The sequence below is a fragment of the Eulemur rufifrons genome, chromosome 14, assembly GCF_041146395.1.
Source record: "Eulemur rufifrons isolate Redbay chromosome 14, OSU_ERuf_1, whole genome shotgun sequence".
Taxonomy (NCBI): domain Eukaryota; kingdom Metazoa; phylum Chordata; class Mammalia; order Primates; family Lemuridae; genus Eulemur; species Eulemur rufifrons.
The window spans coordinates 2,020,790-2,044,244 of record NC_090996.1 but is presented as its reverse complement, the minus strand read 5'-3'; the positions used below and the strand labels follow the sequence as shown (position 1 = coordinate 2,044,244).

Genomic DNA, 23,455 nt, shown 5'->3' with positions numbered 1-23,455 from the left:
AGAGAAACCCCCAGCTCCCAGCCACAGCTGGTAAGTTGGGCCCCTTCTCCAAGAGATGGCGGCAGCCCTTCTCTGAGGGTTCGAGTCCTCTGGGGCCCTGGGGAGAGACGCCTGCCACAGAGGGGCGGGGGAGGGGGAAAGAGTTCTTTCCGGAGGCTGCAGTTGAAGAGCCTGGAGTGTGGCAGCGTCTGGGGTGTGGCCAGGGAAGGACACAGACACTGTGGAGGGCTTCTCCTTTTCTGCACACGGCCGCTCACAGCTCCTCGGGCGGCCGGCCTGTGCTGGAAGCACAGCGGAAGCCAAGGTTGTCTGAGGCCGAATCTGGAGTGTTGCCCATCCTGCCACCAGAGAAAGGGAGAGAGAATGAACGTTCCTTGGGAAAGGGCTTGGGGGCTCACCCAACTTCCCCGCCCAGCCCCTCGGGGCCTGCTGGGGTCTGGGGGGCGGGGGGCATGGTCTGGAAAGAAGCCTGGTGCCAGGGCAGGTCCTGAGCGGATGCCACTCCTGGGGAAGGGGACGAGAAGGGGCTTGGGACAGAGTGGGGGAAGTGAGATGGCCCTGAGAGGCTGCATGGAGGGCAGGAAGGGCAGTGACTAATAACATCCACTGCCAGTAGTTTAGACTCAGCTGAACAAACCTGTCAGAAGAAATGGGAATTCACAGCACTAATCGGCATCTCCTATTTTTGAAGAACATTCACAGACAGGCCTTCGTCTACCATTCCCCAGCTGCTCTGGAGGGCAGGATACGTTCACCATTTTACAAACCCACAGTCAGATACTAGAAAGACTGAAATGTTTTGCCCGAGGCCAACCACTGCTTCAGGGGTAGAATCTGTGGCAAACCCAGTTTTCTCCACTAAGTCGTCCTGAAAAGGGAGGTGAGGAAAATCCAGGGGTTTCCACGTGTCACAGAAACGCCTGCAACCCTGAAATCTGGGGGCCACAGAAACAGTGGACTCTCCACAGTCTTCAAGAAACCCAGGGGTGGAAGGAGTTGCAGAGATACCAGCCACATTAAATCCACAGATGGACGGAGTAGAGAGAGTCCCAGAAGGAAACTCGGGAGACAGGGACGCTACCATGCAGGTGCCGCCACGGGACATCCATGCGAGACGAGTGGGTCCCAGCACCTCCCTAGGCCTTTTTGCCTTGATTGTAAAAAACTGATGTTTCATGTGTCCAGCAGTGTGAAGGGTCGATAATTCCATGATCACCGGCAATGACCTACAGATGTGGACATTCCACCCCCCTCCCTCTGCCCACCTAGCTGTGAAGACAAGAGGAGAAACCCGTATAACTAAGATGCCGAACAGTCTCCATTGGTGCCAAAAGCTGGCAGGAGAAAGTCACAAGTTGCCCGAGGCCTTTGTGCTTTTCACGGTAAACTCTGCTTGCTTTCTTTCCTGTGCCCGCATCTCTCGGTGGAGGTAGGGGTGCAGGAGCAGCACCAACAACCAACATAGCTCTGCTGCTGCCCGGGATCTAGACCCTCAGCCCCAGCTACCGAGTTGTGGGTTCCCTTGGACCACGCCCCTCACCTGGTGGTGACCCGGGCCCGGTGATTGGCGGAGCCATCCGCCGTGTCGATCCAGGATGCCCCCCGGAGGACACGCATGTCCTGGTCAGCAGCCTGGTATGGCGATGCTGTCCACTCCCACACGTTGCCCAGGAGGTCATAGAGGCCTGTAGCACAGCAGGCAGGTCAGCCCCAGGCTAGGAAGCAACTAACCACCCCTCCTCCCCATCTGAACCCCTGGGGAGCAAATTTGGGGTGGGGAGAGTGCTTCTCTCTGCCTCCCCTCCCGGGCAGAATGATCCCACCAACCAATGTGTAAGCACTGGCAGCACCCTGATGAGAAATCTTACCATAGTTATTCTGCGGGGGGAAAGCATTCACCGGGGAGACTCCATGGAAGCCGTCCTCAGCTTTGTCACCCTTGGGGAACTTTCCCTGGTGGGAGAAATGAAGGCTAAAGGATTTACCATCCTGTCCCAAGGCAGGTGCTCCTGCCCATCCAGAGGAAAAGCAAGGTCATCTTGCTGTATCATCTAGGGAAGGAGGAGGGCGTGGAGCAGTGACCTGGGGTTCCTATCCCAATATCCCACACCAGTCACCTCATGTCCCCACCACGACCCCCCAGCTGGATCAGGAAGAGTGTGTGTTTCCCTGTGCCCACGGTGGTCCATGTCAAGCCCATCCCGCTCCTGCTTTCTCCACTCTCAGCAACTTCCTACCCTCTGGCTCGAACCCCCCAGGCCATGGTGCCTTGGGAAGCGTGGCTCCCCCTTCCCTCCTGCGTGTCCTGCAGCCCCTGCCTGAGCAGCAGGGCCTGCTCCTGCCTGTACCCTCTTGCAACATCTCCTTCCCTCTACCTCCAACAGAGCGAACGCCCCCCCCCCCCCCCCCCCCCCCCCGCTGCCCGGACACAGCCTTCCCTCTCTGCTGCTCTTTACCACCAAAATTCTGGAAAAAGTCACCTACATTTGCTGATGCAATTTGTTCAACTTGTTTATGGTTCTTCTCATTAAAACTGGGGTTCAGCTGCCACCCCTCTATGGAAGCTGCTCTTACAAAAGGGAAGATGAACGGGTTAAAAGTACTCAATACTAGTACGCGCTAGGTCGGTTACATTTAGCTCTTTTAATTTCATCTTCACAACCTTGTCGGGCAGGTACTGCCTCCATTTATAAAACTAGCAACTGAGGCTCAAAATAGCTTAGTTAACAAAGATCAAACAGTGAATAAGTCAGATGTGTCTTTCTGCAAAGCTCTGGTTTCTAAGCCAAGGTTGTCCAAAGGCTCAGTCTAACCCTCAGGCCCTTTTCAATGCTGGGGCCGAGCTCTCCTCCGTCTACACAGTCTCCCTGGGGGCATCATTCTCAGCAAGGTCTGCAAGGCTCGCTGGACTCTCAAACCACTTGCTTTGACCCAGATCTCTGTCCTAAGCTCCAGACTCCTATTTTTCAACTTCTGACTGAGCATATAAATGACCCAAAGGCACCTCAGGCTACTCGGATCCTAAACTGATCAAGCTCTATCCCTCGGACCCCTGGCATGCACATTATCTGCTCTGGATGACGGCGGCACTACCAGCATGTTGCCCACCCCTCCACATCCGATTAATGACCAAACCCTGCGCATCTTCTCAGACAGGCCTCTCCTGTTTGGCTTCCCCTCTTGATTCCACTTCCAGTTCAAGTGTTGATAGTCCCCCGGGCCACTGCCACAGCCTCAAATTCAAGGCCCCTGCCACCACTGTGGCTGGACCTCATCTGGTCCTGCACAAATTAGCAACAACTAGCATCGCCCCAAGTCCCCGCAAGTCAAAGTGATGCTGTTCCGACTGTTTAAAATCTGTCTCAATTAGCTCCCCGCTGCCTGGAGGGTAAAATCTCAAACTTTTGCTTGGCACATCTGGTCCTTCATAATCTGTCCCCAACCCACTCTCTACTTTACCTCCCTCACCCCTATTTCTCTGTGCTCCAGCCTCCCTGGATCTGGCACGTCTCTGAACACACAGAGCAAAGCCAGACACTTGTGCTCTTTCTATGCTTGGAGAGCCCTTTCTTTCACTTTCCACTTGACAAACTCCAATCAGCTCAAATGTCACCTCCTCTGTGAAGTCCTCCCCTGCACCCTCAGGCAGTGATTTCCTCCCCAACTCTGCGAATCTTTAATATATAGTCCTTACCATGCTGTCTTTTGCTTCGCCAGCTTATCGGTTCCACTAGAACACAAAGCCCTCTGGACCCCACAGCCTAACCCAGTGCCTGGCCTGTACAGGTCTCCATCAACGCTTGGTGAAAGGAGGCATGGGTCTTACCTGCCACAGGTTGGTGCGGTTTGGCTGGAACCGGTTCCCCCATGGGTAGACCTGACCTGCCAGGAGAGCAAGGAGACAGCAGAGGAGGGAGAGGTGAAGAGTTGGGGAAGAAAAAGGGCAGAAAGAATGAAGGAACCAAAAGGAAGTTAGGAGGTGGTGAGAAAAAAAAGCGTGAGCTTACTTACTTTTATTTCCCACGCCCACCCCCTCCGCTCACCGCATTGCTTTGGAGCCCCGCCCTCCCGAGGTGCTGCAGGGCAGTGCAATCCTAAGCGTGGTTCTGGGAGCAGCGCTAGTCTGTGAACTACTTGTTACCAGTCCGTGTCAAGATAAGTACAGAAATTGACTAAGCATTGAGAAAGGTGTTAACTGGACTTAGATTTCATAAATGAACACTCAAGAAGCAATCTCATTTGGCATACTTTGATTACTGATGTATCTGGTGATCATTCAAAGAGTGTATAGAGGTATTTAACGTAGGGAATTGATTTTCACTCACATAACTTTTTTTAAGAGATGGGGGTCTCGATCTTGTGGCCCAAGCTGGAGTGCAGTGGCCTGGTAATAGCTCACTGCAGCCTCGAACTCCTGAGCTCGAATGACCCTCCCGCCTCAGCCTCCCCTGAAGCTGGGACTACACGCATGTGCCACCCTACCTGGCTTCATAACTTTTTGTGTAGTTAGGACTGTATTACAGAATGACAGTTACGAGTAAATACTGATTCTTTGTATTAATCCCTGCACCCCTGTGGAAGAGATGTGTAGTTTTGGTAATTCTTCTTTTTCCCTATGCTATGTTGTTCTGATTATATTTATTGAAATGTAACATAACTGTGGAATCTCTAACAATAAAAGATTTTATGTCTGTTTTTTAAGTTCATTTTTCCAGTTAATTTTTATGGTATTTCATAGATGTATTGGTCTGAGATGGATTAAAAATGAAAAAAAGGCCAAGTGCAATGGCTCATGCCTGTAATCTCAGCACTTTGGGAGGCTAAGGCAGGAGGATCGCTTGAGGCCAGGAGTTTGAGACCAGCCTGGGCAACATAGTGAGACCCTGACTCTACCAAAAAAAAAAAAAAAAAAAATTAGCTGGGCATGGTGGCGCATGCCTATAGTGCCAGCTACTCAAAAGGCTGAGCTGGGAGGATCATTCGAGCTCAGGATTTCAAGGCTGCGGAGAACAGCCATGATCACACCACTGCACCCCAGCCTAGGGTGGCAGAATAAGACCCTATCAAAAAAACAAACAAACAAAAAAAAACCCAACTGGTCTTTTACCACAGATACCTTAATAAGATAAGCATTGCTCTAGGAAACGTAGACCCTTCCCACCCTTTAAAGCTCCCCATGGAGGGTGGGATGGAGAGGATAAAGGGACTTCGCCTTGGCATCTGTATACCCTTCAAGCCCCCTCGGGCAGCAAACTCCCACTCTTCCTCAGTGGGCAGCCGTTTCCCCCGCCAAGCACAGTAGGCACGAGCATCATTCCAGCTCACGTGTACCACCGGGAGCTCCAGTCTCTCTCGGATGCCAGAGCCAGGACCTGCAGGCTGACAGCCAGGGGGAAGTGAGACAGGCTTCTGCGAGCTCACGAAGACTGAGGAGGGCTAGGCTTAGGGTGCCTGAGTTCAGCTTTTACCACTAGATGGAGCAAGGAAGTTAGAAGAGATAGTCTGGTAAGCGAGGGGTGTCCAGAGTCAGAAGAGACTACGAGACTAAAGGGAGGAATAGGATGGGCAACGGGGAAAGCTCAGGGCAGAGGCAACAGGACTGCTTGGCTATTTCCCTGAAATTCCCTGTTACCCTTTTAAATTCAGTGTTCCTAGATGTGCCAGGGGCATAAGGAAGCCAGGCCTTGAGAACAGAGTCAGCAGGGTTAGAAAATGAAGCAGAGGAATAAACCCTTACCTGCCTCCAAAATGCCTTTTCCACTGGAAGCCACCAGAGAACAGGCTGCAAAAAAGAAGGAACATGACTGCAAAATGCGCTGGCCCAGCGAGGGCGCCTTCCTGAGTGACTGGCCCGCAGGAGGCAGAGCAGAGACTTCAAGCGGAGACCTGGCTGGTGGAAGTGAGCTGTGGCTGGAATCTCTGGAGGGACATCTCACCACCCTTACGAGACATCTTGTCAAGATGTTCTCTTGCTGGTTCGGGAAGCATCTTGAACCCTATCTTGATGTGGATCCTCAGCAGTCTCTCTATGCAAACTACCTCGGGGTTAACTCGCAGGAGTGTGTACTCAGCTGACTCTTCCAGCTTGGGTTTCTGTTGCTCTTCTCTGCCTCTGGTCTCACATCTACTTCTCCACTGTGGCCTACGCGACCCCGTGTGGCAATGGGATGCTCTGTCCAAGTCCCACTCCCACTCCCCCAGCAGCAAGACCAGGTTCTCTCACCTTCATTTGCTGGGTCGCTTTGTTTCTTAGTTCATTGGAGACAAAGTCCTCAAAGACAAAGCTCCACCCAAACATCTCAGCCTCTGTCCGGTACTTTTTCTCCCTGACAAACTCCCTGCAAAGAGATATTTCACCTGGTTCAGCTGAAAGGGTTCCATGCCCCACTCCCACCCTCTCCTACTCTAGGAAACCTCATGTATCCTTGTCCTGTAAGTCAGTGGTCCCCAACCCCCAGGCCATGGACTGGTACTGGTCCGTGGCCTGTTAGGAACCAGGCTGCACAGCAGGAAGTGAGCAAGTGAAGCTTCATCTGTATTTACAGCTGCTCCACATCACTGGCATCACCGCATCAGCTCCGTCTCCTGTCAGATCAGCGGTGGCATTAGATTCTCATAGGAGGGTGAACCCTACTGTAAACTGTGCATGCGAGGGGTCTGGGTTGTGGCTCCTTATGAGAATTTAATGCCTGATTTAATGCCTGATGATCGAGGTGGAGCTGAGGCGGTGATGCTAGTGCTGGGGAGCAGTTGCAAATACAGACTATCATTAGCAGAGAGGTTTGACTGCACAATAAATGGAATGTGCTTGAATCATCCCAAAACCATCCTCCCCTCCTCCCCTCCCACCCCCTGTCTGGGGAAGAATTGTCTTCCATGAAACCAGTCCCTGGTTCCAAAAAAGTTGGGGACCGCTGCTATAAGTCACACACCACAGAGTTTTCACGACCACCAAGGAATTAACCTGAAAGCCTGAGCAGATTTTCTTTTAAATTAGGATCTAATTCATATACAGTAACATTCATCCTTTTTAGTGTGTAATTCTGTGAGTTTTGACAAAGCACACAGTCACTACCATAATGAAGATACAGAACAGGTTCATTAGCCACCCCCAAACATTCCCCCACGCCTCTGCAACCATGGGTCTGTTTTTTGTCCCTACGGTTTTGCCTTTCCCAGAATGTCATAAAAATTGAAATCATATAGTATGTAGTCTTTGCAGTCTGGCTTCTTTCATTTAGCAAAATGCTTCTGAGATTCATCCATGTTGTTGCCGTTATTAGTAGTCTGTTTCTTTTTCTTGATGAATTGTATTTTATGGTATGGACATAACATGTTTTGCTTATACAGTCACCAGTTAAAGGTCATGTCGGTTGTCTCCAGCTTTTGGAGATTATGAATAAAGCCACTGAGCAGGAGATTTAAGGGTGGGGAATGAGTCTCTTTTCTGAGAGGTCTTCATCCCGTATCTAATGTCATGACAATCACGGGAGGCAGACAGAACAGGTGTTATAGTTATTAACTCCATCTAACAGATAAAAGACACTGAGTCAAATAAAAATGACATACTAAGATTTTAGAATGAATTTTCATATAATTTGGAATGGTTTAGTAAATTTCAGCAAGCAGATTGCCAGGGTAAGACTGATTGCTGTCCTTGGGCTAACAGTACACCGCCTGTGCTGGGGCTTTGATATGAGAAGACATTGTTCACCCATCAAAGGGGCTTTGCGAATGGAGGAGGTGAGCAGGAGATTGTGTAGCAACAGCTGCTCACCAATCCCACAGCATCTCACCAGTTTGAGGATCTTTTACCAGAGAAACAGAGACAAGCCATGGGATTCTAGGCAAAGTTCAGGGACCTGTTGGCAGTCATAGTACATTTTCATCATCTAATAGGTCATAATTTGCAATATAAAAGAATGCATACTGTACATCCATCTATCTGGTTGTCATGAATGGTACAAGCCTGATCAGAAGTGATTTCTCCTCCAATTTTAATAACTGTCCTGTTTAAAAATGCTTTTTAAAATCATATATAAGCAATGCACATTGTATTCCAGAAAAATTAGTAAATACAGGTAGGTTAAAAGAAAAAAATTAAAATCATCCATTATCACACCAACTAAAAGATATATCCTTCTAGATTCTCCCTCCCTACCCCTACCCAGGGTTTTTTTTTCTTTTCTTCCCCTTCTTTCTCTGCCTCTTTTTTATGATTCCATCATGACATTCAACTTACCCAGGGATTTTCAAATAGCTTTAGTAAGGTGCTTTCCTGGAATTATTTTCATTTTGAAATAAATATAAAACATGGGCAAAATCCATCAACTAATACAATGTTTCATCTTTCAGATTCTTTATGCATAAACATTTTATAGATATATAGTTTTCAAAAATTGGATCACACCCTATATATTGTTTTATAAGTTATTTTTTCCACTTAACATAACTCTTTTCAACAAGATTTTAATGACTGTTAAGTATTCTGTTATATTGATACAACATGTTGAGTGATCCTTAAATTATTAAGACATTTGTTTACAATGTCATTTTTATAACTGGATGTTTTGGACAACCTTAATTCTTCCTTAAGACAAAGCCCTGGAGGTAGACTCACTGGGTCCAAGTGTCTGAGGATTATACCAACAATCATTATGCTTACTCCAGTCTGTGCCTCCTGAATCAATTTTTTTCTTGCAATTTTTCATCTTGAAAATGTTTAAGTCCACAAATGTAATATTTAAGTCACTTCTCACATTTGCCTTATTGTCCCCTGTCCTCCCTCTGTCCCCTTTCATATTTCTCTCTCCCTCTCTCTCTCTCTCTCTATTTCCCCCTTGTACCATTTGAAGGTAAGTTACAGATATCTTCTGGATCATTTTTACTTTAGCCTACCCAAAACATATGGCCTTAGGGAACCTGAGGCAGCTCAACATGGCTTCTTACACTGAGCTAGAACCACAATGTCTCACTCCTAAAACAACGCCATTTCCTTCAACCAATATATTAATAAATGGAATTTAAGGAACTCTCAGCTAGCATGATCCTTCTCCTAATCCCTTCTCACTGTACAAGAGGCTTCTGTTTAGTGTTTGACTTTTGCTTCTATTTCTCAGTGCCACGCCCAGTGTGATGGAAGATGCACTGGCTCAAGAGTCAGGGGATCTGAGTTCCAGGCCCAGCTCATGCACTAACTGAGAGTCAGTCAAACCTCTTTGCACTTTGGATTCTTCACCTGAAAAATGTAGATAACATTTATCCCACAGTATTGCTGCAAAGATGATATGTGATAGTGAACAAGCTAGTTTCCTTTTAGATATTAGGGAAGAGATTAGAAAGGGCCTATATTCCTACTAGAAGAACACCTGATGTACCTGAAATCTTTGTTGGTGACAGGAAATACATCAATTGCAAAGGGTTTTACTGTCACCTCCCGGACAGGCCCTTCACCATCTCTGCCATCTGGAGAATTTGTTCCCATCAGGAATCTCCCACCTGGCAGCTGGACCATGCTAGTGGCCTGTCCACTACCTGAAGCGAAAAAGGAGAGTTATCAGTAATAAATTCATATATATGAAACACTATCTGGATCATATGCAGTATCCATGTTATAACAAAACAAAACATGGAGGCTTAAAAATTTGATTTTGACCTTTGGCAAATTATTTAATCTGAGATTCAAAGTCTTCATCTATAAAATGGGGATAACATCTAACTATCTCTTAGGTGGTAGCTGTATGAATTAAAATAACATGTGTGAAATGTTGAGCACATGGTAGGTTTTCACTTACCTTTTATTCTTCTACACAACCCTTTGGCCCAGCTAGGGAAATCTAGACACTATACCCTGAAATACATGCAGCACTTTCTACCCATATTTCTGCGCATGTTGTTTCTCTGTGTCTTCCTCTCCACTTATTCAACTCATAAATTTTTCGTGATTCTCACCATTACACCACATGCTCCAGAAGGAAAGGGACGTCTGTTTTGCCAGTGTATCCCTGGCACCTACTACAAGTACACAATGATTAAATGAGCTCCTTTAGACTTGTTGTTTGAATGCCTCAGAAAATAATAGAATAAAAAGGATCTTTGCTACAATCTCCTTATTTCACAGGAGCAAACCCAATAAAGAAAAATGACTTAAAGAGCTGGTTAGCGGGAGACGGGTCTAGATCCTGGTCTCCTTACAGTGCTGTTTTCAATAGCCCACATTTCTCTGGCTTGATGTACCACTTCATGGTATTGTTCCCAAGAAAGGATGTCTAAGCACTGTAAGTTAGTTCCCCAAAGGCAGAGTCCAGGTGTTTTGATGTTCCTCAGGATCCTGTCTTTGGCTCTCTTTTCATTCTGACACACTCACACTGACTTCATCCATTTCCAGTTTCTTCAACAAATAAATTGCAAGAAAAAAAAAGGAGCAAGCAAGGAAATCTCAGATTGAAAGGGAATTAAGAAACAACATACAACTGCAATGCGTAAACTTTATTTTGACCCTAATTTAAGAAGCAAACTAAAATTTGAAAACATTTATAATAGGTGAATTTAAACAGAGTGGCTATAATATTAAGGAGTACTGTCAATTTTTTAGGTGGGAAAGAGTATGGTAATGTTTCTTCATGTCTTCTAACTATTCAAGCTGCGTATGTATGAATAAAATTGTATAATGCCTGGATCCACTTCAAAATGCGCTAGGACAGGGGGAAAGTGGGATTCAAAAAGAGCAAGACTGCTTACAAATTGTCAGCTGCTTAAGCTGGGCGACGAGTACGTGGGGGGCTCGTCATACTCTCTTTTATTGTTTTACGTCGAAAGACTCCAAAGTAACAAGTCAAAAGTTAAAAAAAAGCGGCGAGGTACAACCTGAACTGCTAACCACCTCCCCAGATCGGGCGCCTCCGCATGCTCCGAGCACATCCCGACAGCGGGCAGAAGGGCCACGGTCCCTCTCCTTACCAGGGCGGAGCGCCCGTCCCTTTCCCAGTGCCCCCTGGACAAGCGGCGCCAGCGGAGGCGGGCAGGCCGACACACTGACCTAGCTTGAGCCGCGCGGCGAGCAGCAGCGACAGCAAAGGCAGCCGGAGACCCATGCCGGGAGCAGGACGAGCGCCGCACGCACCCCACACGGCTCTGCTGCGCGTGCGCCCGCACACCCCGTCGGCTGCCGCTCTGCGCGTGCGCAACCCCGCCCCGCCCGCACACCGACCGTCGTGAGCCGAGGCTGCAGTTTGCCGCCTGCAGGGCCGCCCAGGTAATTAAGAAAAAGCGCGTTGAGCCCGTCAGTGCAGAAACCTACTCACTATTTGAACTTTTGTACAAATTATATTCCCTCTTGTACTGCGACTGCTTTCGTGCTGCATACCATGCAAGACGACAAAAATGTTTCAACTAAACATTTATTGCACTCTTACTGTAGGCAGCTGCTAACGCCCTCAAAATACAAAGCTGAGTAACACGCAACTTCAAGGACTGCAGAGAGACCAACTATATAAAAACAATCTCATGGAAACATGTAGGAGAGAACAGTAAGCCAAGTGAAAAAACACGACACTAGGGGATTTGAGATGGATATTTCGAATAAGCGAAGTTCAGAGGCTTGAAAATACTTTCAGCCTAAAAATCTCACATTTCACTTGGTAGCCCTAGTTAGTTCTTCGCCACCAGGCCTTCAGCCATGTTACTTCTGTCTACTTTTGCCACTCTGGACTCCCCTGGCTCTAGTTTACTCCTCCTGTCTCCTACTTTTCTGGGGGAACATTTTAGCAAAGCTATTTCAAAAGCGTGGTAAGTCTAACTGATCCAATAATTTTACTCATAGAAATTTATACTAAGGAAACAGGGATGTTTTCAAAATCATAAATTACTTGTTATTTATATTAGCATAAAAATTTTCACCTTAAATTCTTAACAGTAGGGTACTGTTGGATAATTTAAAATACATCCACATAAGAAATTACTAAACCATTAAAATTTTTCAAGGAATATTTAATAACAAGGTAGATAACATATGTTTATCTAACATGTAATTTTGTCACTGCAGCTAAAGCAAAACATCCTGTTCGCTAGGTAAAAAGGACCTCCTTTTATGTGTGTGTATTTCAGTGCAATTTAAAAAATACTGTAATTATAACTTCAGAATTTAAATAGGTGCCAGTGTTCTCTCCTTTTTTCATATGGGCAAAGAAAATTCCTTTGAAAACCACTTGATGCTTGGACAAAAATTCCACAGCTATCTTCCTCAGGATCACTTTGGAGAGTCTTCAATATGCAGACACAAGGGAAGCTTCAATTCAACCTTTGAGAGAAGACATTCCAGCTCGCATAATCTCATCAACCAAGAGAATGTTGGTGGCAATCACAGTGCTGAAAAGGGAGAAAAAAAAATCAGACGGCTCAGATGATATGAACCCTAATTCAAGTCAACTTCCCATTCCCAAATAAGCTGCACATATGACATCCAATTAAATTTCCTCTTTCCCCTTTACACAGAGGGCCAGTTTAGTTTCTGTACTTCCAGTTGATTGTGTTATCTGTGGGGAGCAGGGAGAACAACTAATTGGAACACCCCTAATGAAGACTATGAAGATTCCCTAAGGTAATTTCAGTTTTGGTTCCCCTAAACTTACCAGGAGTGAAGAAGCTGTTTCTTTACACAATAGTTATCCCATACGCCTACTTCTGCTGCCACCATTGGCTCACCTGAAAGGTAACCAGGTCTTCTTAAAATCACATATAGGTCATAGGATCAGATGTTGTCTATAAGAACCAACATTCTGTGCTGCTTTGCTTATCACTGATTACTCATTTCATCCAGTATTAACGATGAGAATTCAAAGCTTCTCTATTAGTACAATTTTCTACTCCAAATCACAATGCCTGTCCACAGTATCTTTGACGAGTGGCTGACCTCTACTTGTAAGACTTGATGGGTGCTCTCTGTGGTTAATAAATGTTCGAATAATCTCTCTGCTCTTCTGGACACACTCCTGTTTATCCACACTGAAGTACACAGCACTTCAACTATAATCTGGCTAAAACAGGCTTATAATTTCCCTCATTCCAGAAACCTTTTCTATTAAATTAATAATGTTGACAATAGCAGGTCTCGTACATATCGCATGGATGTATCTGTTACCTGTCTTCCATTTTGTACAATACTTGTATAATTTGTGTTGTTACGGGGACCTAAGACCAGAGCCATAATCATTATTTCATTTGATTTCTAGGTCCTCTTTCTGGGCATTATTTGCTATCTTTAGCTTTTTGTCACCCTTGAATATAATCACTGAATATATTTTGTTATCAAAGTTTCTGATTAAAAAATTGAGTAAGGGAATAAAAAGTTTTCAACATGAACTGGAACCACTTACCACCATTCAGCAACATCTCCAACTTATCTATCCTCTTTCAAATTATTCACGTCTACTCTATTCCCTTAATTACTGTATCTAGTTATTCCATTTTTATATCATATTTTATTCCAATTTAGAACCCAGAGTTCCCCAATAGCACCAGTGTCCAAATGCACAGCAAAAAAAGATGATTTGTCCCCATTTTTAATCTTTCCTGGCTTTACTCACATATATTATCTAGTTCATGGCCCACACACAGTTTCATTCTCTTACCTGTGTTCAAGTCCACACCCACAAGTTGACCTGATTCCGAATGTTCAGCCTGAATTTTAACTAACGTTTCCTGAAGGTCAAAACCAGAGTTCTGAGCAAGAACCTAAAGTAAATAAGTAATTCTTGAAATACAGGAACTAAGAATTGATAGTAAAGTCTATAACAAATAAACAGTATTTCTAATTAATTTAAAAAAACGCTTACTGAATGAAGACAGAACTACTATCTGTGTTTCCTTTCAGAGAAGAACTAGACCTATGTTACCAACCAACTTTCTAATCTACCTCAAGCCCAACAATACACTGGTCATAAATTATACTCCAACTGAATAAACAGAAAACAATGATATTCATCAGTTTAATTAAAAAACAAAAAGCTTGCACCCAAGAATAATAATCCCTATACTGTCAATTTCTTAAAATATAATTATCTCTCACCATCTGAAACTTCAGCTATTTAAGCCTCTAAGAACCAAATACACTTAGATGACGAATACCTAGTCTAGCGTCAGAAAGAAAACTGATCAAATGTGCTTATCCAAAATTCGTATTATGAAAAAGCCTACACTATCAAAAAGGTTTGATCAGCTAAATCATTTTGGTGTAGTTTACAAAATTGATTGTTAAAAGTATTCACACACCTTGGGGATAATGAGCAATGCATCAGCAAATGCTTGGACTCCAAGTTGGGCCCTACCCTTTACACTGGGCTTGTATTTAATCAGGGCTTCTGCCATTGCCACTTCTACTGCACCAGCACCTGGAACCACACAGCCTGTTGGATGAGGGAGAAAAAAGAAATGCTAAGCTACAAAAAAATAAATAAAACTGTAGAATCAATTATGAGCGGAAAAAAAATCCTACACATATGAAAGCCATTAATTTCTTACAAATTCACTATGACCACAGCAACCTAAATACTGCCAAAATTTAAATTTAAAAGTCACCGTACACACAACTAATATATGGAACAGCAGAATGGTTCAACTAGAATGGTTTAATTAGCACTTGGCAGCTATTTCAAGCTATTAGTACTAGTTCATTTATTTGTATTCGCCTTTAATAATGATATGCTATGAAAAAACTTAGCATATCATCAGTCATTTTAAAGGGAAGACTGCTTTTGCATGGTGTCTGGCTGTGTAAACTACTGATAAAAGAACACAGTATTCAGCCATGCTTTTCAGACCAGCAAGAGAATACAGTTTAAACACAGTGAGGATCTTACCATCATCAATAGCATTCTTGACAGCCCTCAAGCCATCTCTTATTGCATCTTTGATTTGAGTGAGTGTGTGCTTATTTGGTCCTTTGACCAATAATGTGACAGAACGAGGATTGTTACATTTCTCAATAAAGGTGAACTTCTCTTCTCCCTATGTGTAGAAAAAAGATTATGTTCAAAAACAGAATTTGAGGCCAGGCATGGTGGCTCACGCCTGTAATCTTAGCACTCTGGGAGGTCGAGGCGGGCAGATCGTTGGAGCTCAGGATTTCAAGACCAGCCTGAGCAAGAGCAAGACCCCATCTCTACTAAAAACAGAAAGAAATTAGCTGAACAACTAAAAATATATATAGAAAAAATTAGCCGGGCATGGTGGTGCATGCCTGTAGTCCCAGCTACTCAGGAGGCTGAGGCAGGAGGATCGCTTTAGCCCAGGAGTTTGAGGTTGCTGTGAGCTAGGCTGACGCCATGGCACTCTAATCTGGGCAACAGAGTGAGACTCTGTCTCAAAACAAAACAGAATTTGGCTGCGCACAGAGTGAACAGAGTGGAGGGGCTCATGGAGAGAATAAGTATTATAGCATATTAACAGAAAATATAGACCACATTAAAGCAAATTCTTTTTGAAAAACCACATACAAGTATGATTTTCCCTCACCAATGGCTTATCATTACTACACATAAACCATCCAAATGCATTTAAACAAAGAAAAATCTGATCCTGAATTTCAATTAAGTTTTCTACTGAAGAATTCATGAACCAAAAAGTACTATTACCTTCAGGAAGAAAATACACTTACCAATGTATACTCATAGACAAATCCCGCATGTCCCAAACAGTCAGGACTTAGGTCATCAAGAGAATTTAGAGCTACTCCACCACAAGCAAGAGTCAGCCTGAAATATTAAAGTGTTTTATGAGAGATGTATAAGCAACATTACCAGTTACATTCAAAGAGAAGACTAATAATTTTAGGAAGCCATTTTTCAGAATTACTACTAAAGTTATATTCTACATGTATTTTAACCTAAGCCTTTCCATTCACCATCAACCAGCTGAAAACCGGTCTTTTCTCCTAACCATTTAAACTGCTCTCTGCAAATTAGCAAATACTCCTTCGATATGAAATCTAAAGGTGGACAAGAGCTCTTTCTTGTGGTAAGCTCTTTGGGACAACCTATTTCTCTGAAACTTTTTGATGCTGTTTCTTGACAAAGAAAAATATGTACAGTATTTATTTAAAAATAAAACAAGTATATACCAATGTTCAAAGCAGCATTATTCACAATAGCCAAAAGGTGGAAACAACCCAAATATCTACCAATAGATGAAAAGATAAACGAAATGTGGTACATACACACAAGAGAATATTATGTAGCCTTAAAAAGGAATTCTGATATGTTACATCAACTTTGAAAACATTATGGTAAGGAAAATCGGCCAGACACAAAAGGACAAATATCATATAATTCCACTTATACGAGGTACCGAATTCAAGTAGTGTTTACAAGGGGTCAGGGAGAGGGAGAAATAGGGAGTAACTGTTTAATGGGTACAGTTTCAGTCTGAGATAACGAAAAAGTTCTGGAGACAAATAGTGGTGATAGTTGCACAATAACGTGAATGTAGTTAATGCCAATAAATTGTACATCTAAAAAGAAATATGCAAAAATAAAATAAGTAGAAAAAAAGGAATAATCCCAATTCACTTGCAAAGTAAGTAAAATTCACATAACTCAGATGATCTGCTCCCCATACCTCTCCATATTTCTCCTTTTAGCTCTGCGCAGAGCTACTATGCCTTCTTTTGCAAGAGCATCTAAGGAAAAGGGGTCAATTCCCTAAAACAAAATAAAACAAATTAGTTTCAACATCTTCCATCTTAAAAAAAAAAAGATACAGACTAGTTTATAAATCAAAATTTCATTCTTACCTTTTGATTAATAACAACAAATCCTTTATCTGAATCACCACAAACTTTCTTTTTCAGTTCTATTATTTTTTTAACTCTATCTTCAATGAATTTTCTTTCAGCTTTTACTAGTTTTTCTCTCTCTTCTGCACTCTTGTAAAAAAAGCCAGAATTCACTTCTCTATTAAAAAAACAACAGAAAGGGGGGAAAATGTTTATTTTTTAAGATAAGACAGCAGCCTCTGAAACTAGATTAGTCTTAAGATTGAACAAATAATTCACTGAGCTTCAATCCTGCCCCTTATACATTTTCAGAGTTTGTTTCCCCTAATTCTCCCCAAACCAAATTGTGGCATCATTGTCCTTACAGTGGGGAAAAAGAAAGCGACTTGCCCAAAATACCAAGCTTCTCCAATTCTATTGTTAAAGGGTTATAAACTCACGTTTTTTCATATTCTAATGACACATTGCACGTGAGGATGTAGGCATCTTCTACTCTTTTCTTCATATCAGGATGCCGGGCTCCATGGTCCAAAACAAGCCCTCTGATTAAGCTATTAAAACATGTAAAAAAGTATAATGTTACTGATTTCCAGATGGGGGTGTAATATACAACAAAATTAACACTGAATTTAGACTGTGTTGATAATTTTCACACAATCGTATTTCTTGAATTTTTTGAACAAGACTTTTAAGTGAAACCTAGGGTCAGGCCAACTGTGAAAAGCAATATTCCAGAACGTGACAAGCCATTCAAACAAAAGTAACAACCCTATCTTGTATAGAAAATTCTGTAGAGAGACAGTTTCAACTGGTAGGCTACTAAATTGTGATCACCTCCTTTAAAAATAGGTTTCTAAACTAGGTCTTTGGAAAAATAAAAAAAATAAAAAAAAAAAAATTCCCCAACAGCCTCCCATTATGCTTTGTAACCAGCAGTTCAATAAATGCCAAATGGCTGATGTACTTCACTTTTCAGAATCATTCTGACCACAAATAGAGCATAACATTTAACTTATTTCAAGAGAAAATATCACCAAAAGTAAATATAAATACTTACCTAGCAATTTATCCAATTTATATCTTTGGATAAATACATTTATGCATTTTATATCAAAAAGTATAAAACTCACCTGTAAATTTCTAAACACTGTTAATATTTCATAACTTTGTACCGCCTACCTTGTGTCAGTTTCAGATTTATGTTTCATCTCCATGATCTCAACCATGAAGAGGTCAATAGGTTCATCTTGTTTTTTAATGGCCAAAATGGAGTCCACCACAGCCTGCAATAGGAGTATAACCGTTACGTACAATCTGCATAAGTCAAAACACTTGTTATTTGTTTTTCAAAAGTTTTAAAGTAGACAGTTTCTTCACTTTAAAAATCTGTGAACTAATTTAAGCCTTTTTCTATGAGCAAATACATTGTACGTAAAGGGCTGAAGTAATTTACATTTCTGAAATCTCAATTTGTAATTACCTAAAGAATCATTAACACCTCTCTTGCTATTTTATTACAAATACTGATAATTAGAAACTTTCTAATAATGAAATCTCCATTTTATAAGCCTTTTAATGAAAGCTCTAATTATACTTTCATAACCTGGTGAGATATACTATTATTTGAATTTTCTTTTTACTTTTCAGAGACACAGATTAGGTATCATTGCCACAAAAAATGAACCCACTTATTTCACATAGCATGATATTATGAAGACTTTAGATAACACCCTATAATTGGGTAAGTGTCTACTATCAGGGATTTTCCATATGGGTGTACTATAGCAGAAACACACAAAATTTAACACATACCTCTGTTAAGACATCTGCAAGTTCAGCATGAACTTTAGTACGAAGAGATGTTCTGGCCACATCTATAAGGGTCTCCCTGTCCATCTCTCTGCTTACTTTGACTTGTTCCAAAAAGTGAAGGGCCTTTTCCTTTGCGGCTTCAAATCCTTCAGTGATTATTCTGGGATGAAGCCCCTATAAGTAAACATACAATTACACCTGCATCTTCAATTAGATGCAACTAAATTCATGATAAAGTTCAGATAATTTTTGAAGGCATATTCTGAATCATTCATACCTTTTAATACAATCAAGGTACCATAATGTGCTGGCTTTCTGAATACATTTAAAAGGATAAATACTCCTTTCAATGCAGAGGAAAATAACAGACATTGCTCTAGCACAGGGTCAAAGCCAAGGGAACTATAAAGCACACTTGGGTGTTCACTGTGCAAACCACCAGGAATAATATCAAAACCCAAAGTTATGTCCCAATGATTTGTAGTCAGTAGGAATATTACGTATTTTCCACAGGTAATCTGAAACTGATTCACATCACTCTCTCTCTTCCTAGGAAATTCGGACAGTGGATTAGTACTCAATCAATAAGGTTTGCTTTAAACTTAGAACTAGTTGGGCTAAAAAAGTTGTAGAATTCTTACTTAAATGTAAGCTTCTGGTTAGCTTTTTCCCTACAAATAAACATGCTAGTCCTGAGCATCCCGTTTTTAGTTCTCAATTATTAATCTATACTATAGAGACAGATATAAATCATGTATGCAATGCAACCTGGTTAAAAAAAAAAAAAAATTATGCTTTTCAGGCCATGGAAGGTTCCATAAACTGTCCAAGACCACAATTTGTGTCAGACCAGGGTAAAGACCCAGGTTCCCAGATTTAAGCTCCCTGATCTTTATAGTCTACCAAATCGCCTCAGGTACCTCAATTTGTATAAATAAATACCAGACATTCCCTATATAGAATAAAATACCACAGAAACAATAGAGTTGTGTATACTTCAGAAATGTAGAGATCCGCCTGTTTCAGCAGCTCTCCAATGATTAGGACATTGGAAGTAGTACCATCACCAGTTATGTCATCCTGGGCTGTTGCCACTTTTGCTATTAAGGAGGCTGTTGGGTGTTGAATTTGCTGAAAGAAAAATAAAGAATCACTTAAGGTGAAGCAGTCCAAATATGCCACAAACAAAATGTGCAATCTACTTAAAAAAATTGCCCAAAGTGTTTGGCTACATATTACTTCAATTAAAAAAACTCAAAATTAGCTATTTTGCACACCTACTTATGATAATCAAAACATTTTCACGTATAAATCTACTTCCAGATTATCTCCACTTTACTGATGAGGAAGCTTGAGGTTCAGTTAAGGTTTACTCAAAATGACAGATCTAATACGTAACAGTAACACATAATTTTCTATCTATGTTGGGTTCTTGTGAGACTAAGCCAAGTTATCTTCTAAAATGAAAGCCCAGCAGCTTCCACTATTATTTGGCATGGACCAAATTAAAGAGAAAAAAAAAATAGCCTTCTTAGCATAAATTATGGAACCTAAACCACTCACTGTGTGGAAAGGTTTTAGAACAGGATATTCACAACTCCAAAGTCACCCCAGAGATTCTTAATTATAAAGGATCCAATCAAGGGTCCTACATTGCACTTGGTTGTACAGTTTTTTGAGATAGGGTCTCACTCACACTGTTGCCTGGGCTAGAGTGCTGTGGTATCATCATCAGAGCTCACTAGAACCTCAAACTCCTGGGCTCAAGCAATCCTCCTGCCTTAGCCTCCCAAGTAGTTGGCACCTACAGGAACACACCACCACGTCTGGCTAATTTTTGTTATTTTTTTGTAGAGATGGGGTCTTCCTATGTTGACCAGGCTGGTCTCAAACTTCTGGCCTCAAGTGATCCTCCTGCCTCAGCCTCCCAAAGTGCTGGGATTATAGGCATAAGCCACTGTACCCAGCCTCATTTGGCTCTGTCTCATTAATCTACAACAGTTCCCCAGCCTTTTATGTCTTTGGGGACACACTTTTTAAGAATTTAGGCCCGTCACCGTGTAGACTGTCTTATCTAAATTTGCTTATGTTAAATATTTTTGACAAAAGTACCATGCAGGTAACAACAGTTTACTTCTCAGTGTCTTATTAATAGGCACATAATGTCAGATTATGGACATCTTTCTATGGGACATGGGGAACAGTAGCAAACAGCTAGAAAGAGACATTTGAGGGGACAATTGTGTATGGACTGTACACAATACTGTTATCAATGTTAATAAGTATAATATTATGATTACATACGAGAATGTTCTCAGTATAAACAGCATTTCACAGGTGAAAATCCAAGGGCATATATTCTAATTTTTTTCAACTTTGTGATAGGTTTTTAATTTTTTAACACATTGACTGCCACGTTAGAAAAAAGATTTTCCCTGGGGCCACGGTGTTTTATTAAAACAAAACGATCCTTTCTAATCTGTTATTTTTTATTGTTTTCTGTGCATGAGTTATATGCAACACAATCCATGTTTTTAGAATTGTCAATATTAATTGTAACAATAAGAATATCATGTAGGATTTTCAGAAACCAACTGCAAGATTTTGTTTCAGGAGGCCTCGGGGCTAAGAGTAGCCTGAGTCAAATACAAATGACATGGCAGGCACTGTGTTAAGGGAAAAAAAATATGAAAAACAGACCCCCTCAGGACTGAAGAAAAGAGGTACAAGGCAGAGGGAATTTCTGAGGTGGTAGCTCTGTGTGTTCATCTTGTATTTGTCAAACTGTAAATGTTTTCATGTGTTCATCTTGTATTTGTCAAACTGTAAATGTTTTATGTGCTTCCCTGTATTATGTTTATTTCACAATAAAAACCAAATAAAAAGCCATGTAGATATATGGCTTTTCTGGTATCAACTGTAAACTATGGATCCACTTGTTCTCTGCTAACACAGGCCACCATCTAGTCCACTAAAACAAAAACTACACCCCCTAGTCCTTACTGAAAATATTTATAAACATTTGGATGTTGACAACATGGTATACTATCATCAAAACCCTAAATTTCATTCTTAAATCAGAGGCCAAGTCATTTCTTTTTCTTGGATTTCAACTGTTGGGTTTTGGGAATTTAGGGACGAGTAAAACAGATGCTCCCCTCAATAATCTCATTTATTTGATCCCTGGGACCTTAAAAATGTTAAAGCAAAGAGTTTTATCTCCCCTCTAGCTGGAGATGGGCGAGATGTAACAAAAATTGCTGTCTTCAAAAAAGAAAAACTGTAACCATCCTGCTGCATTTTGCCCAGCAGATTGTGTCAGTCACCCATAATCCTTCAGATTTTATTATAATTGTTCTTAATACATAATTATAATTCTTTAGCCCAGACTGTGAATGGCAAAAGAGCGGGGATTCAAATGTAGGTCTGTCAGGCTCCAGGGCTCCTCACTGTATCGTACTATAAGTACTATTACAGATTACATTCCTTCTCTGAATGACTGCCCGTTAAGAGTCGATGAATATAATTTCTTCCTACCTTGAGAATCAACATTAGAAATCTTTCTACAAATTAAACGTACTACACAAAATCAAAACCTTTTTGACCTAGCATAGCAGCCTCTCACCATTTCGTGAAGCAGCACGTTGCCGTCTTTGGTAAGCTTGATGTCTCCGGCGCCAGAAACAAGCCTGTTCAATGGGCAGAAATGAACCAATGTGACTTTTTCAATAGAAACCAAATTAAAAGTCCCATAAAAACCGGGCTTTTTCTGGAGCCGAGGTAGCGGGGGTCACGGGGCTGGTTATCTCCACCCAGTAAGAGGAACGAAGGTGCAGTGCCGGGTCTTTACAGTGGCTGGAAGTCCCAGAGGGCGGGGGAGCGCCGCGCACGAGGGCAGCTTTGTTCTCCACGGAGACAGCCTCGACGCAAGAGGAAATGGCCGGGGCAGAGGGGCTTTGAGCAGGAAGGAAGACCGACGCGGGAGGACGCGGGGAAGGGGGACCGCAGCGGCGAGCGGAGACCGGGACGCGGCGGACTCGAGTCCGCGGTCCCGAGCTCACCAGGCCCGCGGCAGCGCGAGGTGCCCGCCCAACCCTCCCGCCAGCCCCGCCTCACATCTTCATGGTGCCCTTAGGCCCCAAGTTGGTCCTCAGCACGTCCTGCAGCCCCCGAGCCGCGCTGATGTTGACCGCCAGCGCCGCCTGGGCTCGGGCCACCTCGGCCTTGGGGTTCAGGGTCTTCACGGCCGCCATAGCAGATTTAACAGACGAAGAAGGGAAAAGTCGGCGTGCGGAGCGCCCAGAGCCGGCTCGGCGTGGCCGGGAGGTACTATCCGGGTCTTCTGGAAAAGTCGGGCGCGCCGGGCCCGCCCCCGGCGTGCCCGCGCGCCGCTACCATTGGGCCGCGGGTTGGCCGGCGCTCGCTTATTGGGTCGCGGCCGCACAGCTGCCTGCGGCCCCGCCCCCCCCCCCCGCGTCTCGGCCGCGGCGCCATTGCGCACGGGAGGAGCCTGTCCCGCGGCAGTCTGGGCTGCTGGGCTCGTAGGGTTCCGGTGTCGCGTACGGCTTGCGCCCCGCTTTGCTGACCCGGGACCTGAGGACGTAGGCGGGGCGGGGCGTGCGGCCTGCTCTGCGCAAGGCATGGCCTGCCTGTCTGGCGTGTAGGCCGCTCAGCGCTGCGCGTGTCCGCAGGGCATAGGGTGGGCTTCCTCCTCCCCTCAAGCGCGCGTTTTGCTCTTAGTTGCTTTTCATTGCTGCTTTTATCCCTTTCGCTCGAGTTTTCTAGACTATGAACTATGTGCTCGACGGTGTACTATGTGCTGTGGGGACATAGAATGATTCTGATAAGGACCCTTCCCTAGGATCATGCAGTGTT

At 43.3% G+C, this 23,455-nt stretch overlaps 2 protein-coding genes and 2 non-coding genes across 9 annotated transcripts; all 4 read right to left on the bottom strand.

Moving 5' to 3' along the window:
- Positions 1–187: 187 nt before the first annotated feature.
- Positions 188–11,116, bottom strand: SUMF2 (sulfatase modifying factor 2). 4 transcript variants are annotated; one of them, XM_069486125.1, is made up of 9 exons: positions 11,039–11,116; positions 9,369–9,534; positions 6,224–6,338; positions 5,738–5,782; positions 5,229–5,379; positions 3,827–3,882; positions 1,869–1,953; positions 1,541–1,685; positions 188–338 (listed from the first exon to the last, which is right to left on the bottom strand). In XM_069486125.1, the coding sequence occupies exons 1-9, from the start codon at positions 11,091–11,093 to the stop codon at positions 254–256; spliced, it is 903 nt and encodes a 300-aa protein (XP_069342226.1). In that variant the 5' UTR covers positions 11,094–11,116; the 3' UTR covers positions 188–253. The 4 variants fall into 4 exon arrangements, with proteins under 4 accessions (XP_069342226.1, XP_069342225.1, XP_069342227.1 ...); XM_069486124.1 differs by having other exon boundaries at positions 9,378–9,534; XM_069486126.1 differs by lacking the exon at positions 5,738–5,782 and having other exon boundaries at positions 9,378–9,534.
- Positions 11,117–11,386: 270 nt separating this feature from the next.
- Positions 11,387–22,910, bottom strand: CCT6A (chaperonin containing TCP1 subunit 6A). 3 transcript variants are annotated; one of them, XM_069485611.1, is made up of 14 exons: positions 22,697–22,910; positions 22,206–22,269; positions 19,577–19,711; positions 18,581–18,754; positions 17,948–18,051; positions 17,209–17,319; positions 16,787–16,946; positions 16,612–16,694; positions 15,653–15,749; positions 14,856–15,003; positions 14,269–14,402; positions 13,629–13,731; positions 12,630–12,702; positions 11,387–12,366 (listed from the first exon to the last, which is right to left on the bottom strand). In XM_069485611.1, the coding sequence occupies exons 1-14, from the start codon at positions 22,831–22,833 to the stop codon at positions 12,294–12,296; spliced, it is 1,596 nt and encodes a 531-aa protein (XP_069341712.1). In that variant the 5' UTR covers positions 22,834–22,910; the 3' UTR covers positions 11,387–12,293. The 3 variants fall into 3 exon arrangements, with proteins under 3 accessions (XP_069341712.1, XP_069341713.1, XP_069341715.1); XM_069485612.1 differs by lacking the exon at positions 17,209–17,319; XM_069485614.1 differs by lacking the exon at positions 19,577–19,711.
- LOC138394944 (small nucleolar RNA SNORA15) lies at positions 14,673–14,807 on the bottom strand. The gene has a single exon (XR_011235452.1). It is a non-coding gene; the product is annotated as a small nucleolar RNA SNORA15 (small nucleolar RNA).
- On the bottom strand, positions 18,881–19,014 carry LOC138394948 (small nucleolar RNA SNORA22). The gene has a single exon (XR_011235456.1). It is a non-coding gene; the product is annotated as a small nucleolar RNA SNORA22 (small nucleolar RNA).
- Positions 22,911–23,455: the final 545 nt, after the last annotated feature.

Bases quoted from the DNA above. Each gene is read 5' to 3' on its own strand.
- CCT6A (XM_069485611.1), bottom strand. From the start codon at position 22,833: ATGGCGGCCGTGAAGACCCTGAACCCCAAGGCCGAGGTGGCCCGAGCC. The intron at 16,695-16,786 runs GTAAGAATGAAA...ATTTTGTTTTAG, and splicing joins TTGTTGTTATTAATCAAAAG to GGAATTGACCCCTTTTCCTT. The intron at 13,732-14,268 runs GTGTGTGAATAC...TATTTACTTTAG, and splicing joins CATTGCTCATTATCCCCAAG to GTTCTTGCTCAGAACTCTGG.
- SUMF2 (XM_069486125.1), bottom strand. From the start codon at position 11,093: ATGGGTCTCCGGCTGCCTTTGCTGTCGCTGCTGCTCGCCGCGCGGCTC. The intron at 9,535-11,038 runs GTCAGTGTGTCG...TTTTCGCTTCAG, and splicing joins CGCCGCGCGGCTCAAGCTAG to GTAGTGGACAGGCCACTAGC. The intron at 3,883-5,228 runs GTATACAGATGC...CTCTCCTGGCAG, and splicing joins TGCCCGAGGGGGCTTGAAGG to GTCAGGTCTACCCATGGGGG.